General features: G+C 40.0%; 1 protein-coding gene across 4 annotated transcripts in view; it reads right to left on the bottom strand.

Moving 5' to 3' along the window:
* The window catches only part of THSD4 (thrombospondin type 1 domain containing 4), a 527,908-nt gene that overhangs the window by 428,434 nt on the left and 80,844 nt on the right, over window positions 1–18,630 (bottom strand). For all 4 annotated transcript variants that reach the window (XM_069982054.1, XM_069982070.1, XM_069982063.1 and 1 more), the window contains one exon: window positions 903–1,333. In XM_069982054.1, coding sequence (XP_069838155.1) covers window positions 903–1,333 — 431 coding nt within the window. The remainder of the gene's footprint in view (window positions 1–902; window positions 1,334–18,630) is intronic.

The raw sequence follows: 18,630 nt of genomic DNA, 5'->3' as shown, positions 1-18,630 counted from the left end.
AACATGCAATCACTGGAATGCATATACTGGTCAATGCTATGCCACTGAGACAGACTATTAGAAGATCACCAATCAGACTGCACATCATAATGCATGAACGAACTGCTTTTTAGGATGAGCCAACTCATCATTTTGCATCAAGGGGTTAAAAAAGCTAGTATCTTTATAAACATACCTTTTCACGAAGATGTTCAGGCTGGGCACCCATACACAAAGAACCCAAATTTGGATTGTTCTATTATAAGAATCTTTTTCTTGACATCATAAAATTTACAGAGTGCCTCATCTCAGTCCAAAGGAATGTGCTGGCGTCCAAGTTATTACCTTATGCCAGTGTTCCTCATACATAAAATACTCTCTACCACAATGATGGCCTTACATTAAATATCTTTAAATTTATGAGTTTTCAGACATATTTTGCCATCTCTCAACTAGCTCAAGCAGTATTTCACATATGGTAATCCTCTACAAGCCTCTTTCATTCACTGTGTTACCTTCCTACTATTTATACTTGCTAGCAGAGATGAGCAAACTTACAGTAAGTTTGGGATTGCGTGAACCTCAACGCTGTATCCATGTTTTCCAGGCAGCCCAAGGGCTGCATCCATCTTCTCCGGACAGCACAATTCAAATGCTGGGCATTCAGGTTCGCACGAATCCGAACTTAACGTAAGTGCGCTCATCTCTACATGCTAGCCTTTCTGAAAGAATATTCATAGGTTACACATAAGGAGATACACCGCTCTGTTACATCATCATAAGTATTTCAGAATAGATACAAGATTACTCCTTTAGACTGTCTAATTTTATTATGTTATGTAGTAGGCTAAAAGTAGCAATATACTCGTGGAAATGGAAAATAATTAATGGTTTCTAAAATTAAAAATTAACACTTGCAATACCTCCTGTCAAATCTTGAGATGTGTCCTTGAGGAAGTGGCTGTCGATTTCTGACTATTCCTCTTCCAAGGTGAGTTTGACTCAAGTCACTGGATCCGGGAAAATTTACTCTAGGGTTGTCCCCACTTCTGTGTAATGGTACTGATGTCCGAATGGCTGATACAACATGCCCAGTATACGGATTCAATGAGGTATCATGGCCAAGTGTATTCTGATAACTGGTACTTCTTTCTCCAGCAGAGTACTGGAAATGTGAAACCTGTTGGCTCCTTTCTTGGTAATTACCAGGAAGACATGGGCGGGTTTGCTCCATAACACCACCACCACAACTCCTAGAGCAAGCTGACCAAGGTCCCCAACTACCCCAGTGACCAGTAGACCCAGCACTGGAATTGTCTGCAGTTTCACTTTGACCTTCTATCCTCTGTGGAACCTGTAACATAAAAAAATATTTTAGGATTAAACTGCTATACTGTACACTTAATATAAAACAGTCATCCCAACAGCATTAAGTTTTAGCACACCTTCATTTAGAAACAAACAGCATAACCCAAGAGCATTAGGGTAAATAATTTACATAAGTGTGTTAGCAGATCAATCATTTCATACAATTTGATGCTGGGTTCACACTACGTATATTTCAGTCAGTATTGTGGTCCTCATATTGCAACCAAAACCAGGAGTGGATTAAAAACACAGAAAGGATCTGTTCACACAATGTTGAAATTGAGTGGATGGCCACCATTTAATGGCAAATATTTGCTGTTATTTAAAAAAAAAAACGGCTGTTATATTGAAATAATGGCAGTTATTTACCGTTATATGGCGGCCATCCACTCAATTTCACCATTGTGTGAACAGACCCTTTCTGTGTTTTTAATCCACTCCTGGTTTTGGTTGCAATATGAGGACCACAATACTGACTGAAATATACGTAGTGTGAACCCAGCCTTATTTTTATCTATACATAGGGGTTGTCTTTTTCTTTACATCTTAGTGGGGAATTGGAAGTTAATAGAGTAGGCTCCTCAGTTCAGGATCATTAACGCCCATTAACCCCTTAAGGTCAAAGCCTATTTTCGTTTTTGCGCTTTTGCTTATTCCATTTTAAGTTTAAAAGTCCATAGCGCTTGCATTTTTTCACCTAGAGACGTATATGAGCGCTTATTTTTTGCGAAACCAATTGTACTTTGCAATGACAGGCATTATTTTTCCATAACATATGCTGCGAAACCGGAAAAAAATCATTTGCGCTGTCAAATTGAAAAAAACAAACAAATTTGTTTTGATTTCGGGGAGTTTTGCATTTACGCCGTCCATCCTATGGTAAAACTGACTTGTTATGCATGTTCCTCAAGTCGTTACGATTACTATGATATATAACATGTATAACTTATATTGTATCTGATGGCCTGTAAAAAATTCAAACCATTGTTAACAAATATACGTTCCTTAAAATCGCTCCATTCCCAGGCTTATAGCGCTTTTATCCTTTGGTCTATGGGGCTGTGTGAGGTGTCAGTTTTTGCGCCATGATGTGTTCTTTCTATCGGTACCTTGATTGCGCATATACGACTTTTTGATCGTTTTTTATTAAATTTTTTCTTGATTTGATGCGACCAAAAATGCGCAATTTTGCACTTTGGAATTTTTTTGCGCTGACGCCGTTTACCGTGCGAGATCAGGAATGTGATTAATTAATAGTTCGGGCGATTACGCGTGCGGCGATACTAAATATGTTTATTTATTTATTTATTTATTAATTTATATTTATAAAATGGGAAAAGGGGGGTGATTTGGACTTTTATTAGGGGAGGGGATTTTTTTTTAATAAAAACACTTTTTAACTTTTTTTTTTTACTGTAACTAGAAGTCCCCCTGGGGGACTTGTATATAGACAGCACTGATCTCTCATAGAGATCAATGCTGTGTATAAACACAGCAAAGATCGATTAGATCGGTCATAGATTACTATGGCCTGCTGCAGGCCATAGCAATCTATTGCCGAGCCGGGATCAGCGTCATTCCGACGCTGAGACCCGGCACGGGCAGAAGAACGGATCTCCCCCCCCCCCCGCGATCGCATCGCGGGGGGGGAGATCCGTCCCACTAGACACCAGGGACGTGAGGTCTGAAGCCTCTAAGTGCAGCTGTCAGGTTTGACAGCTGCACTTAGAGGCTTAATTAGCCGGCACGGCAACGGGACCCGCGCCGGCTAATAGAGGCACTGCCGGGCTGCACGTGTCAGCCGGGATCCGCGCCGTTCAGAGCGCGGTCCCGGCGGGACCCCGCTCTCAACACCCCGAGCGGCACCATGACGTATCAGATACGTCATGGGTCGCTAAGGGGTTAAAGCACTACAATACAAGGGTCCATGTACATGTGCAGGATCTCCTGTACATGTGAACGTACCTTAAATATATGATAGTGATTCACTTAAAGGGAATCTGTCGCTGGGTTTATTCCACCTTAAATAAGGGCAGCATAAACTAGTGACAGAAATGCTGTACAGATCGGTGCATTAATTACATCATACTGTTCAGCCATTCTCCTAATATGCAGGAGATATAGGATTCTTGCCACACCCCTCCCCCGTCCTCCTGCTGCTGATTGACAGTTCACTGCCTATACACACATGGATAGATAACTACCACTTAGCAGTTGGTGGGTAGAGTTTCTGTTTCTTATGAATATCCAGGACTACTGTGCTTATGCACATAATGGAGAGAACTACCTATAGTCCATGTTATTCAGGAAGATATCTTCGCATCAGCTGCATAAAACAATGTAAGTGATATATCATTCTGTTCAGCTTCTCTGTCACTAGTATATGCTACCATTAGATAGGACACCATAAACCTAATTAAAATGTTAAGGCTTTAGGGTCAACTTGCCATTAAGTAATGGATGTGTTTAATGACTAACAAGTGGCAAAGTTATCCATAGGATATAATGACATGTGTTGAACCCCTTCAGGGCCGGATTAATTTTGGCCTTCAGAGTCCATTCAGAGTTCATTTTTCAAATCTGGCCTTTCTCACAGATTTTTCTTAATAACATATTGTACTTTAGATTAGTGGTCGGAGCCTAATTCTGCTCCCTACAGTTATGGCGGGTGCCTGGCTATGATTGACAGCTGGAGTTCGGCACAGGCACTACTTCACTAACTCTAATTAACATATATAAGATAAATAAGAAAAAGACAGAAAATGGGACGTGAGCAGACGGGGCCTAATACTACCTCATTCCATACATTGTGGTCTTTTAACCTAGACGATCATGCAGCATAGCAATCATCCAACCTCTCCATGAAGCAGCAAGGTTTGAGGTGGAGTCTTCCAGCAATAAAATCATAGCACTTTTAACATTTTCCTTTCTCTATCTTATTAGATAAGAATAAAAAAATAGTTTGTATTTAAATTTTTGCAGACATGTCAAGGCATTTTTCCATATTACACCTTGTCCATCAAGATACGGGTTCATGCAAATGATTGTTTCATAGCTCTGTGCCTGGGCCGTAATATTTAGAGTCAAAGATGGGATTGAATCCTCTTCTGTGAAATCAGGAAAGCCTCTTACAAAGAACACTTTGTGACAATTTGGCACTGACACTGTGGAATACTACATTTCATGGTTGGTGGGCTCACACAACTTGTGCATAAAGCAGAGAAGTAACCTGAAGCTTTTAGACCCTAACACACAATCTGTAACAGGGCCTCCTACCTACCATGTGCTATTGATAATGTGAAAGAGGGACCTCTGGGCCCACTGAGGCACCACAGCCTGCTTGTGACTGATATCTGCGTAGCTATAACCCTAGAGCCCTGCTCCTATCACTTAAAACCTCACATTTAGAGTATTGTACTAATACAATAAACAGAAATACATTCACATGTATCTTAGCAATTCCAAACTGCTGCTGCATAGTTACTGTATATCTGTTCACTAATGCATTATAGTGACAGCAGATTTGTACCTCCTAGGGATGTGTAAATTTACAGTACTAGTGAAACAAAGTGATTCGCTAGGCTCGGCAGTCGGTTTGTCAGCCTGCTGCCTTAAAACTCCATCCATTTTTGGATCCAGCTTTTCCAGGCACCGGAGCAGAGTGGTACATAGTATAAAGGCAGCTGAGTGACAAGCCGACAGCTCAGCCTAGGGAAGCGCTTTGCTTTGCTAGTACCGTAAATTTGATGATCCCCAGTACCTCCCCATTTACATTTTATTAGGGAGTGCTGACTTTGCATTTTATTTTAATATTACATGTCCTATGCTGTATATGTGGCTGCATCGCCCCCCCAAATAATAATGCAGCTGATCTACAGAGTAACCAGTTGATCAGTACGACTGGTTCATTTAGAAACAGATTAAAAAAATAAAAATTAAGTATAAGCACCACAGTTGTCTTGTTCACTCTTATCCAATGTAGAAAAACATGCAAATAAGAATTTATTGTAATTGTTTATACTTGAGAGGATTAAATATAAACTGCACTAATAGCAGAGAACAAAGTGCAATATTACTTCTCATTTTATTAAAATCCAATTTATAGTAAATTATACAAATAAATCAGATTCCATCCTTCAGCCTTCATTGAGGAATGCAACAAGTGTGAGACAGAAATCCAAAACAAGAATGGTAATAGAAACAGTATGTTAAAGTGCTGGCGTCAAGGACACAGAAAATCAACAGATGAATGTGAGATCCTGCCAGTTTTCTCAGATTGTAGCTTTTTTTAGGTCTGAAACAGACATGACCGAATAATACTAGTGTAAATATCCAGTAACTAATGGAGCTGTTCTGAATGCCCAGCAGTTATCCTGTTCTGAGCTCACAATAAACCAAGAGTGGTTCCAAGGTGGAACGTGAGGTTGAAGCCATGTGTATGGAATTGTTGGATTGTGATGAAAATGAAACATATTTCACTGGGGTGGATCTGTTTGGGCATCATGCCACTTCACTTTTAAACCCTTTTTTCTTCATCTTTTTCTAAATGTTGAATATATCCCAATTCCCACACTTCTGAAGTCAGCCAATGTGTGTTGGCTGAGCAATGCGCAATCTTCCAAGAGGACCTCATGATGAAATTCTTAAGCGTGCAACAGACATAAGATCTCCAACAATTGACAAATGCTTAACTGATGGATTGATTGAGTCATTCATTCATTCATTCAAACATTTACAACTATTAAAAATTATTAATTGCAGGAAGGAGAAGGGAAAAAAATGTATATTGGTTAAAAAAATAGTCTACACTCATGGACTTTTTGGACAAAATAACACTAATTTGAAAAAAGTGTAGACGAAGCTATAGCAAAGTGCTTCATAGGGGCATGGGTTTTGCCCATGCATAGTACTTTGGCATTTCTTTCTTTGAGCCAAGGGGAAAATATAGTAAATCAATAAGTGAGGGAGCTCACACAAAAATCCCCAAAGAAACATGTTTCTAAAATAACATACCAATTATGAAACAAGAAGGAAAGCTAGACACTATACATACTTTACCACTCTAGTAAAATACAAAAATCAATCTTTATTACGACATGATTCAAGAAAAAAAAAACACCACAACAAACACTAATAAAACAATTAAAAAAACCACATAGATATATAAGAAACTAAGCAAAGGGAATATATAAATTGCATAACACAGCAGCACTATTAATGGTTGGACAATCTCTGTAAAAATGCAGCTGTGCTGAGAAAGATGCACCAACTTTATTAGGTGCTCCACACCTTGTAATATGTTTGGCACAAGAGTGCACCATCATACTGAATCCTATGCCAGCTATGATCTCAGGAAGATTTTAGCTATAATTTATGCTAATTTCTGGCATTAAGTATATAGTAAATCTGCCAGGCTACCGCTCTAATCCCAGCCCAAAAATCAAAAAATGCAGATAGCTGTGTAAAACTAACAAAAAGTTGCACATTTTGTGCTGTAAAAACCTCACAAAATTTCTCCTAAAAGTTCAAATATTAGTATTTATGTTTATAAAAGAAAACTAGTATTTCAATAATTCTATTCAAATACGGTGGTACCTTGGTTTAAGAGCATTGCTTTGGTTTAAGAGCTCCCTGTACTGGGTGGGAGCGTGAGTGGGTGGGGGGCATGGCCTGCATAGCGGGGTCTACAGCACTGTACTCTGACCCAGGAAGTCTCCCTCACCTTCCAAATCATGGCAGATCCACTTCAGGTTGAGGCTTTCAGCAGGGGACAGGACTATGGAGGTAATCTCTTCATAGCCGTAACCCCTCTCTGCAAAAAGTGGAAGTCCACAGCTCCGGAATAAAATATAAAGTCTTTATTTAGAAATCTGTAATGCCAGAAGGTTCTGCTGCAGTATTAGAGCATAGAGGTTGGATGTTATCACCTCCGTCCAGCAGAGGGAGTCAGTTCCCAGCTAGGGGTAACAGAGGTAACTGGGGAAGGAAAAGCCAGAGACTCAGGAAGTGTGACCCATCCAGTTCCTGTAGAGAGAGAAGATTCCAGTGCTGGAGGTCAAGGGCAGTGACCTGTGCCAGAGCTAAAGAGAGGTGTGACAAGGTGATCCACAGAAAGCAGGACAGCTCAGCCAGGTCCATAAGAGCTACAGCAGACAGAGCAGTGTGCAGCAGTGAGGGGAGAGAGCAACACAGCCCAGTGCTAGCAAGTGGAGTGCAGAGCACCTGGGACAAAGAGACACTGACACAGGAGTGTCCAGCCAGCCTCATCACTGCAGGAAGGAGGAAGGTACTGACACAGGAGTGTCCAGCCAGCCTCATCACTGCAGCAAGGAGGAAGGTACTGCTCAGGGGAGACAGAGCTGGTGCTGCAGGGGAGCCCATTGTTACCAGCAGAATCAGGAAGTGGGGCCCCCTGAGAGACTGTATATAGTTGTGCTACACCACATAGACTGAAGTGATATCCTCCCTGATACTTACCTAGCTTCATAAAGAGACAGTGTTCCTGTTCAGTAAGAATCTACCTGTTATACAAGTTAAAGAATTGTTGTTGTACTGCTGAATTATCTACAGTAAAGTTATCCCAACATTACTCAGCTGTCAGAGTGAGTTTGTCGCCATCCACCTGCACCCCTTACAAATCCTCTTAAAATCCAAACAACAAAAATAAAAAACACGCCCCTTTCTCCCTGGAAAGATAGTGCTGCATGTTTGTGTCCACATCTGTCCTGCTCATTCCTTCATGCTCCCTGCAGTCTCTGTCAGCCCTAGTGTTTCCCATCCTCTCCATTACTGTACAGTAACTTATAATATCACATATTCTGCTGTTTCTGAATGTTTGTTTCATCTGTTTTACATGTTATTCAAAATAATAAATTATTTTTTAGGGTGTGGAACCAATTGTCTGCATTTCTATGATTTCCAATCGGAAAATTTGCTTTGGTTTAAGAGTGGATTTGGATTACAAGCGCTGCCCCGGAACGAATTATGCTCGTAATCCAAAACACCACTGTATACATCAACCTAGGAATTCTTTGTGGTCTGTTACTTTATTTCTATTTATAAGTAGGTATACAAGCTTTTTTTTTTATTATTTAAAAATCTGGGACCAAATGATATGCCGGATTCACAAAGCTCAGACTAGGAAACTGTCAGAAACATTTACAAGCTTTCTCCTGACAGAATGATATGTTCCAGTTTCATACCCCACATTTATTCCTTCCATCTAAATAGTGTAGCTTACACCAACCAACTAGACATTATATAACTTGTAATTGTGTGCTAGGAATTCAGCAAATGCCAGACATGCCTGCTTCACCTTTCTAGCTTACAATGAAATTGCTGAATATTGCTGTTTGCATCATACTTTAAGTAAACCATTTCAAGTCCTCCAGAAAACAGTTTTCATTTTAGCATCACATATATATAGAATTATTTAGTATTTTATTATTACAATACGGACGTTATTATGAAATAACAGCCAATATTTGGACTCAAACAGCCAAAAAAGACATTGTGGGAACATAGTCCCACACTGTAATCCTGCCTATGATGATGAGAGGACCCCTGAGAAGTTTTCCCTACAGTAAGTATAAGCTTATTATGAGGTATAGCAGCCAGAATGAAAACTACAAGATTTTAGAATTTTTTTTAAATATAAAAAAATGAAGGGGGGGATCACCAATGTTTAGCATAAAACGGATTTAAGAATAATGTTAAGAATAATGTAGGTACGTTTCTCATGATACAGTCCTTTTAGCTATCTGAAGAGAGGTTAAACAATAGTAAAATAACATTAACAGCTTTATATAATCCAGATGTACAGTAAGTGGAGATTTATTTTAATTGAGAATACTTTTTAAAGGAGTTGTCCAGTGTCAGAAAATGAAACTTAATTTTATCCAAAAACAGCATTGTTACTGCCTGGTATTGTAGTTTATGTCAATTACATTACATTCATGAAATGAAGGATTGTTCTGTGCAGAAGCAAACGTACTAGTTTTGACAGCTAGTCACTAACATTAGCCTGATCGATGAGGTCTATCATTAGCAGCGGGTGTTTGCTATAGAAAGCAGCTGACACCCACGGTGTTCGGAGGTAGTTCTTTATAACCTGTGAAGGGATTACGCTGCCAGGACTGTATTGAGCTCCGATCCTTCCAGCTGTGAGAGCAGAGGTCTTGCTGCCATGGTAATGCTGAAGGTTCTCTGCTGCTGTTACTGAAAAGAATATGGCCCCAGCATAATACAGACCATACAGGTCCCTGCTTACTGCCCCTTTCCCCCATGCTCTCTGAACAGAAGGCAAAGTCTCCCAGGAAGCAGTTCAACCACTCTTTTAGGGGCTGAAACTGTCCCCCACTCCCTGGGCTGAGTGCACTGCTCCTGGCCCAGCAAGGAAAGAGATATGTGGGGATGCACACTGGGGGGTTAGATCACTGTTTACTGTAGAGGAACAGAACACCTGACAAAATGACAGTTGTTCTTCTCCTCAGTCGTGCCTTGCACAGATCACCATTTCATGATCACTAGAGGCTGCAGTGAAGAGGAAGATACCAAGCCATACAGACTGGAGTGTGGAGGGGTGAGTGTTATGTGGTGTTCCCATATTGCATTAACATTATTAAAAATGCCAGAGAACACAGTCTTTCAGCACTTTGTGGGTGCTCTTCCCTGCTATGCAAAACAAGAGTCTGTGGAGGCTCCACAGACTCTTGTTTTGCATATTTTAATTTTTAGGGGCATCAGTGGAGACTCTTGATTGAGTACTTCATTGGAATTTTTTCACTGATCTCCTTGAGTTCAGTCATTACTGTGTTTTGTTGGTTGATTTGTCATTGCCCCAACCAGCCAGAATCCTGCTCCACACTGATGAGGGGCAAATACCCCGAAAGCAATACAGTGTACAACAGCAGCAGCAGCACCAGCCACAAAAAAATAATAGAAATGAGGACTTCTTTGGGCTCTGTATGCAACACCTGCTGTCCCCTTTCTGCCAGCAGCCGATCACCACAGTGTGCAGCTAAGATTGTGGTAGCTGCACTGCAAGTCCCAGCCAGCAGTCTGGAGTACTCCAAAAAAAATAAACATTTTAAGCCCTTACAAGAGCTGTTGGGTTCTTTCTATAGTATCCCTGCCTACAGGAATGCTAATTCCTTCCCTAACTCTCTCCCTGACAAGCAGCAGCTCTGTCCCTAATCTCTTCAAGCATGCATGTGAGCCGAGCCGGCCCAGATTCCTTTATGCCAGGGTCATCTGATCTAGCCAACCAATCACTGCTATCGACATGTATGGGTCCCACGTCATCGCATGATGTACCAAAGAGTCTCCTGCATGTTTATTGGCGCCCAAACTTGCAGGAAAAGGATGATGCCATTTTCTCGAGTATCGCGAGATGCTCTTCCGAGCATCGAGCACCAGGAGTACCCTAATACTTGAACGAGTACCAAGCTTGGACGAGCATGCTCGCTCATCACTATATATCTGTGTATATGCGCCTCTTAATAAATCCCGCAGCATGAAGGCAGGGGTTAATTAAAAATCAGAGCAGGGTATAAAATGTATTCACACATATCTTTTATCACTCACACATATAAGGTTTTACACTTTTACACAGTTTTAATTATAAAAACAATACCTACAGTACTATACAACAAGATCTTCATCTATCTGTCCATAGTCTTTGGATTCTTGTGTTAATACAGTCACTGAATGCCTTGGTATCTTCTATTATACTAGGATTATATTTCCTGCATGTAACATCCTATCATTGCGTGAGTTTTCTTTAGTCAGCATAAAGCAGTTAGTAAATTGTCCTGTTTTTTGTTCATTATCCAAGATAAAAAAATAAAAAGAACAGTGAAAGCAGATACTTAGCAACTGTCCATGAAGCGTGAAGAAATAAAATCCTACTTTAAAGATTTACTAAACAGTTGTCGAAAATTGCCCCGCAAAATAGGCACCCTGGGGCTGAGAGTGTCATTTGTTGTTTTAAACAAAACATACACAAAGCAAGTTTTATTTAGGGTCTGACATCATCAGATTTCTACTGTTATTTTATATCACCATAGCCTCATGCAACAGCAATCTCAGTGAACTTTACATTAGCTCTTTGCAAACTTGGTAAATTTGTATTTCAAATAGGGAGCCCTGGAAACAAAGCTCTACTGTTGGGGCTGAATGCTATGTCAAACAGTAGTTCCCAGTTGCCCATTCAGTCATTGAGATGAAAATAACCCCAATAATGGGTTTAACTTTCTTTCCAGACACATTCATTCCTTCCATTTTCTGCTACGATCACTAATTAGAGTATATATTGTGGACCACGGTTTAGTAATTTGGACTTGGATGGAAACAAATTAACAAAGGTCAATAGGGCTGCAATGTAAAGGACATTTTCTGTTCTGAATTGCAATGATAGAATTACGACATTATTAAACTGGTTGTCATTTGCATGTTTTTATATGATCAGAAGAAATAAACCCTAAAATGCATCATTTATAAGAAATAAAAATATCACAAACTGATTTTAAGCCCACACAGTCCTCAGAAGGGATATGGGCAAATCTTATCTGCCATGTGCCTCTGGACAGCCTCCATGCACTCAGATCTGCCTAGTGCATGAGGATTGGTGGCTGTTTTTTTGGCCATTTACGGACAAAAACAAGCACCGATCAGTGAGAGGGATGCTCACTTGCAGTGCCTGTACAAGGCAGATCAAATGCACAGACAGGTCACACAAATGACCACTGTATTGTTCATGCAGCCATTTAAGTGCATTGTTATCAGACGCACATCTCCTGTTTACGCACTAAGGTGTACTACAGCATTTGCCACTACAACTGGAGGTAGCCTTAATTTTTTCCAGCAAATCTTAATATATTTTTGTTAGGCTAGGTTCACACTACATTTTTGCTGTCCATTTAACATATTTGTTTTATGAGAAAAAATGGTTACAGTTTTATGCCATGTCAGGTTCTGCTTTCCATTGAATTAAATTATTTTTTTTCATAAGTATCTGTTTTGGCGTATTTTTAGCATACATAGAAACATGGTTGACCACTTTTTCTATACATTAAAATTAAACATTTAAAAATGGATCCAGCAAAATCGTGAACTTAATACATTTGTATTAACCTACCCATCATCCATCCCCCCCCCCCCTTCACCCATCTCCTCCTTGATTGAACTTGATGGACATGTGTCTTTTTTTTAAACCACACTAACAATGAAACCTTGCCTTATTAGTTTTTTTTTTCTTGAGGTTATCTTTGAGGCTCACAAGGTGGACTGGTATTATTAAAAGGAAGATGCCTTAACCACAGGCAACATTGAAGAGACACAGGCTCCCTTATTACATGCTATAACTTGGGCCTCTTTCACACTTTCAGTAGGCCATCTGTAGCTGCACACTAGTAGTTAAGAAGTTGTCCCAATGGCCGTAATTGTAGGACCTTACTAGAACCTGTCGATTTTTATGCGGAATGGATCACAGCCCTGTAACACATATAAACAGGGCCATTCAAATGAATGGGTCCGTAGTGCTGTCCGCAAGCCTATGGAACAAGAGGCCTTACTCTGAAGCATTTCAGTTAAATAAGGTTCAAAAAGAGCTAGGAAAAAGACAAAAATCTCCCAGTTCATCTTTTAGGCCGGGTTCACATTCCTAAAAAAACACGGCCGTATTTCACAACACGGCCGTGTTTTTTTAGGTAGTGTGAACATACTGTAGCCTTAATCTGTATTTTTCTGTAATGCTACAGCAGTAAATCCTAACTCATTGTTTCATGTTGCACACTATTTGTGCAGCCTGAAGAACCTGACAAGTTCACCATCTAATTCTCCCTCAGTTTGTCAGTTTAGCATGTGTGTTATCTGTTACGGTAACATAGTATATACAAGTATTTTGCTTTATCTACATAATTAATACTGTTGATAGAAATAGGAATACTATATATGACACTGAAATCATATACCGCTTATCTACACTTAAGCCCTCACATGTACATACTTTATCACACTTGATGGTTATTCAGCCAGAGTCATTATGACTATAATAACATATCATAAGACACATACCTGAATGTAAAAATATAAACAGCTTCAAACAATTATGTGCAATAACATTTATAGTTAGAAAAAATGTCTTATCTGCTTGCCCCCTTTCCCAGGACAATACACATCATATACATCATACATAATCAGATCTGCCAGTCTGAAAGATTATTTTACAAGTAATTCCCATGATGAAATAACTATGCAATTCACAAGTAATCATTTCCTTTCAGCAAATGGATTATGTGACTACAATTTGTATATTATATTGCGGAGGATAGAAAGATAATATATATTACAGTAAAAGGCTAAGTTCACACAACGTAAATATTCAATAAATAAGGGCCGTTGCAACACGGCCGCTATTTGTTGAAAATTAAAATAACATTGTGTCCTATGGAATCCTGGCCTGAGTGTATACACTCTGGCCGGGACTCCATGCGGCCACATAAAAAAATTGACTATTCATTGAATATCGGTTGAACAAAACTGACAGTGCAGACAATGTAAAGTACAGATCCCAACACACTTTACATTGTCTGCTATGGTGATTTGGTGACGGACAGACCGCTCCAGCAGTCCCTAATGCCGGCCCCCCTCTGCCGCATCATCAGCTGCTCAGCTGCGATTGGCTGAGCATAGTTATGCCATCCCTTCGGCCTCCCGAAGATGACGTTGTCGACCCAAGATGGCGGCTGGGGTCGACAGCAATTGAGTAAGTATAATGCACCACACATTCAGGGTGGGGGGAACACGGGAAAGGGGGCCATTCACTTAAATAACACACATTAAAAAGTTGTATAACTTTGTAATGTGTGTTATTTAGTGAATAAATGTTAAACACTGCACTACCCCTTTAATGCCGCACATACCAGTGATATATGCTCATGAACAGAGGTGTAACTACCGTCGTAGCAGACGCTTGGCTAACTCCTGCAATACACTGGGCCCTCTGAGCCAGGCCCAGCCATTTCTAGTAATGCCCCTAATAATAAAAATAATAAAAAATAAAAATTTACCCCTAATACCAATCATAGCTCAGCTTTCATATCTTAAAAAGCTCTGGCCAAATACAAGCTAAGCTCTGATTGGTTACTATGGGCTAATTGCCCCAGTTTTATACGGATTGATAAATCTAGGCCATAGAATTGGGACTGTTTGCGGCCACAGTTATCAGGTGAGTCTTTATGTAGCTCATAGTTCTGCAGAATATAATATCTTGTGGTTTATAAGTAAGTTGAGTCCTGCTTCAATTGTAATTATTATATTTCACAGCATTTTTCAATGATCATTTTTTTTCAGATGACAGAAGTCATTGCAGCACAGGAGGGGTCACTTGCCTAGTAAATAATGATTATTCGACTAGGGTAGTCAAGAAAGGAATCATGCGAGGTCACAGTAAAAGTCTCCATGTGGAATGCATTGCATATTTCATGACACTATGCAGAGTGTAAGGTTACAACAAGGGGAATACTTCTGAAACTTAACAGCGACAGTTTTCACCATAGCAGAGAGCCCAGTGAAAGAAAGTGAGAGTGACACCAGCAAATGATGGTTTTAATGAACATAAAGCAACAGCTGTGTCTGGGGACAGTTACTCAAGGCAGTGAAATAAGATTCAGGGTGTGTGGAGTCCGGGAGGCCGCTATTCAAGGACACTGAATGCATGGGTTAACATGGGTTCACATCCTGTTTGTACAGCACATGGAAATACAACATTTCAGTCACTCAATTAGCAATTACCCTTTTGCCTCTGATAGACAGATGGCTCAATAACATCACTACTTATTTATCTGTCAACCCAATGGCTGGCGTGGCGAACATCAAATACGCTCTATGGCTGAAATATCAGCGATGATGGATATGCAGACTGCAAGTTAATTAAATGAACAAGTCTACTGATAGATAAAAGTATCCGCAGAATGTACTATTCCTGTGAGGTATCTAGTCGTCTAGTAATGCATGCTATAAAAAAAAAAAAGAGTTACAGTGCAATCATCTATTATACCTTGGCATACACTTTAAAGGAAATTTGTCATCAGGTGACTGGAGACTGCTGGGAAGTGATCTGTACAACATTACAGTGAAAGGTGAGATCAGCAGATAGGAAAGACAATAGGTAGTGTTCACAGCTCAGCCTCCCCCTTCGTGTGGAATGACCTTTGCAAAGGTCACCAATCGTGACGAGCGAACACGCTCGTAAATGTTCGTATGCACATGACGCCAATTGTTCGTGTTCGCCGATCACTAACAATTTGTTTAATAATCGGAATGGGTGTAACGATAATTTTTGAACATATTTGAACTTGCACCTGATGATCTGTACGCATTTGTGCAGGCCGAAACATACGCTTTTACTGTATGTTTGTGATTTGTTCGGGAATGTTCAGCAAACACAAACATGAACCGATCGCGTAAAAGAAAAATTATGTTCATGTTTGGGATCTGAACCCAACATCAGGATGTTCGCTCATCACTAGTGACCAAGTATCCCCAGTTCCAAACCCAAACATTTGGCATATGATTACCGGTAGCTGAAAAAGTGGGATGCAGGCCTACATTTCGCTCATCTCTACCAGTAACCGCTCCCATTGATGTTAATAGGACAGCTCTTGTCTACTGTTGCCTATGTCCATGGGACTTGCTGTTACGCTTATATCTAAATGCTGTTAAAAACAGCTCAAGTAAACTGGCTGCTCCCATAATAATGTACAAACAATGAAAACATTAGCAAAAAAAAAAAATCTGTATATGATTCTAGGCAAAAAAGCAACAATTACATTAAAGAGGTTTTCCAAGATAAATAAGTAATTTAAAATATCCAGCTGCATTGCCAAAACCTAGACAAACCTCCCCATTTTTCTTCTCTATCAGCTTCTCCTGCAATTATATAGCTTTTTTTTACATCTTGTATTGTTTGTTTACAAACTGCTCTGCTTGTTTCCTAACACAGCACACCAAGTGGCCAAAGGTGGAACTGCAGTGTATTCCAGCCAATCAGCAGTGAAATTCTTTCTGCAAATAGTTGAAAGTAGGACAGAACAGCATAAGAACACCTGCCATGACAGACGGGCACATTGGCGGCAGGAACAGCATTCAACCCTCCCACTATAGTGAATCTCAATGCTTATTGGCTGGTTAGCGCTATTCCAGTCAATAAGCAGTAAAATTAATTATACACATAGCTGGCTACTGTGTCAGACATTGCGCCCCTCTAGCTGAATCACAGAGTGCACAGGACAGCATGAGGACACTTGCCATGAGCTGCAGGAATATCAGCAATCCTTGTGGGTTTTTTTTTTTCTTTCTCGTTTACTCCGGTCACCGTGTGGGAACAATATTGTTATATTTTTATAGATCAGAAAATTCCTAACACTACGATATGTAATATGTTTATTTATTTATTTTACATATTTTTATAATGGGCAAGGATCTATTTTAAACTTTTATTGGGGGAGAAGTTACCATGGGTTTTTTAGTACTTTTAAAAAACTTACTGTTAAACATGCAATCATTAGATCGCATAGACTGATCTATGCTATGTCGTAGCATAGCATAGATCAGTGTTATCGGCGATCTATGCATAGAGGCTGCCTTAGAGCAGACTTTATGCACAGATCGCCTATCCAACAGAGCGGAGGTAAGTGGCGCACCCCCGCCTGTTGGTACAAGTGATTGGGACCATGCTGCGGGGGTCTTGATCAGTCAGTGACAGGTGCTTAACCTGTCACTGACACCATGATCGCTATATGGCAACAACGGCCGTATTTTTACGCTGGGTGAACATAGCCTTAACCCCAAATTGTTATCTTTTCATAAAGTTCTTTAACTTCTAAAAAATGTTACAAATGTATCAGCATGATTGTTGGTGGTGTCAATCTGATCACCAAGAAAATAAGAAATCTAAAAAATGATTAGTGAGTAAGATTTTTAATGTGTACGTCTAGTCTTCCATTTCAATTCTAGTTGCCCTTTAAGCTGGAACACTAATACATAGTAAGCAAAAAGTCTATGTAAATGTTGCGTATTCATTTGGAACTATGACTTACTATGGAATGAAAAGCTGTCAGCAACAAATTTTCCCATTTACCTAATTTCTCATTTTACAATTATGTAGGAGTATCATATCCTGGTCCTAACAGCAAGGTTCAAGCAAATAAAGGTTACATTCAGCAAACTGCACTCTCTGCCAAGGAAAAAATTAAAGGTCAGATATGCTTTCCTATGGAAAATAAGTAGCCCTGTGTGATAGACAACAGCAGATATACAGTACTGTAAAAAAAGAAGTTAGCTGGTGAAGCTCATATTGGTGATTTATAACTATATAATTAAAGTGCAGCATCCTGGGTATCAATGACAGTACTGAATTCATTAAAGCGGACCTGTCAGAGATGTATATATGCAAACGGCTAGACAGGACTAGTTACTATGATTCTGGGCATACCTTTTTTATTGCAATAGTCCCTTCCATCACTGAGATAAAAGCCTTTGTGTTAACATGAAACTTCGTCTCAAGTGCCAAGGGTGCATCCCCCTGCATAGCAGGGTCCAGCCCACATCCTCTTAAGACCATCCCATGGCACATTTGCATCCACCAACCTGATTTGACTGTCAACCAGTAGAGAAAAAGTACATTAACCGGGACTTCTCAGGGCTCATCATCAACTAACACAGTAATGATGACACTATTCACACAGTTGCTCAACAAATCCTAATTTAAAGGTTGTTTAAATGTTATGATTTGCCAGGGGAAGACAGCAATTGAGTGGTCAGGTTATCACTCGCTTCCCCCCTCATTCCCCGCTTACTGTCTGTGCTATTACATGTATAGACAGCAAGTGGGGGAGAAGTGGGGAGAAGTGGGGAGGAGTGGGAGGAGCTGCTAGAACAGTCTTTAGATTGTTTGGGCTACCCATTAAAGTCAGTCTGCTGCCACCACTCCTATTACACAGAGTGACACGAAGCACACTGTTACTGTTTCGGCATGTTGAAAGACCACAATCAGCCGACATCGTGCATGTTTGCTGATTGTTGACTTTCAACCTGCACTGTTACACAAAACTATTAACGGCCTGAACAGCCAGTAATCGGGCAAGTAAGGTTGATAATCATTTCATGTAAATAGGGCCCTAACTGTGCTGGGGAACACCCCCTAGGCACTTGAGCCTCATCTGATTTTTAACAAAAAGGTGCTGGAAAGATTTATTGAAAAGGTATTCCCAGAATCATTAT

Source organism: Dendropsophus ebraccatus, chromosome 1, assembly GCF_027789765.1.
Source record: "Dendropsophus ebraccatus isolate aDenEbr1 chromosome 1, aDenEbr1.pat, whole genome shotgun sequence".
Lineage (NCBI taxonomy): Eukaryota > Metazoa > Chordata > Amphibia > Anura > Hylidae > Dendropsophus > Dendropsophus ebraccatus.
Note: the sequence above shows the minus strand (reverse complement) of the source record. Positions and strands in the feature narration are given on the sequence as shown.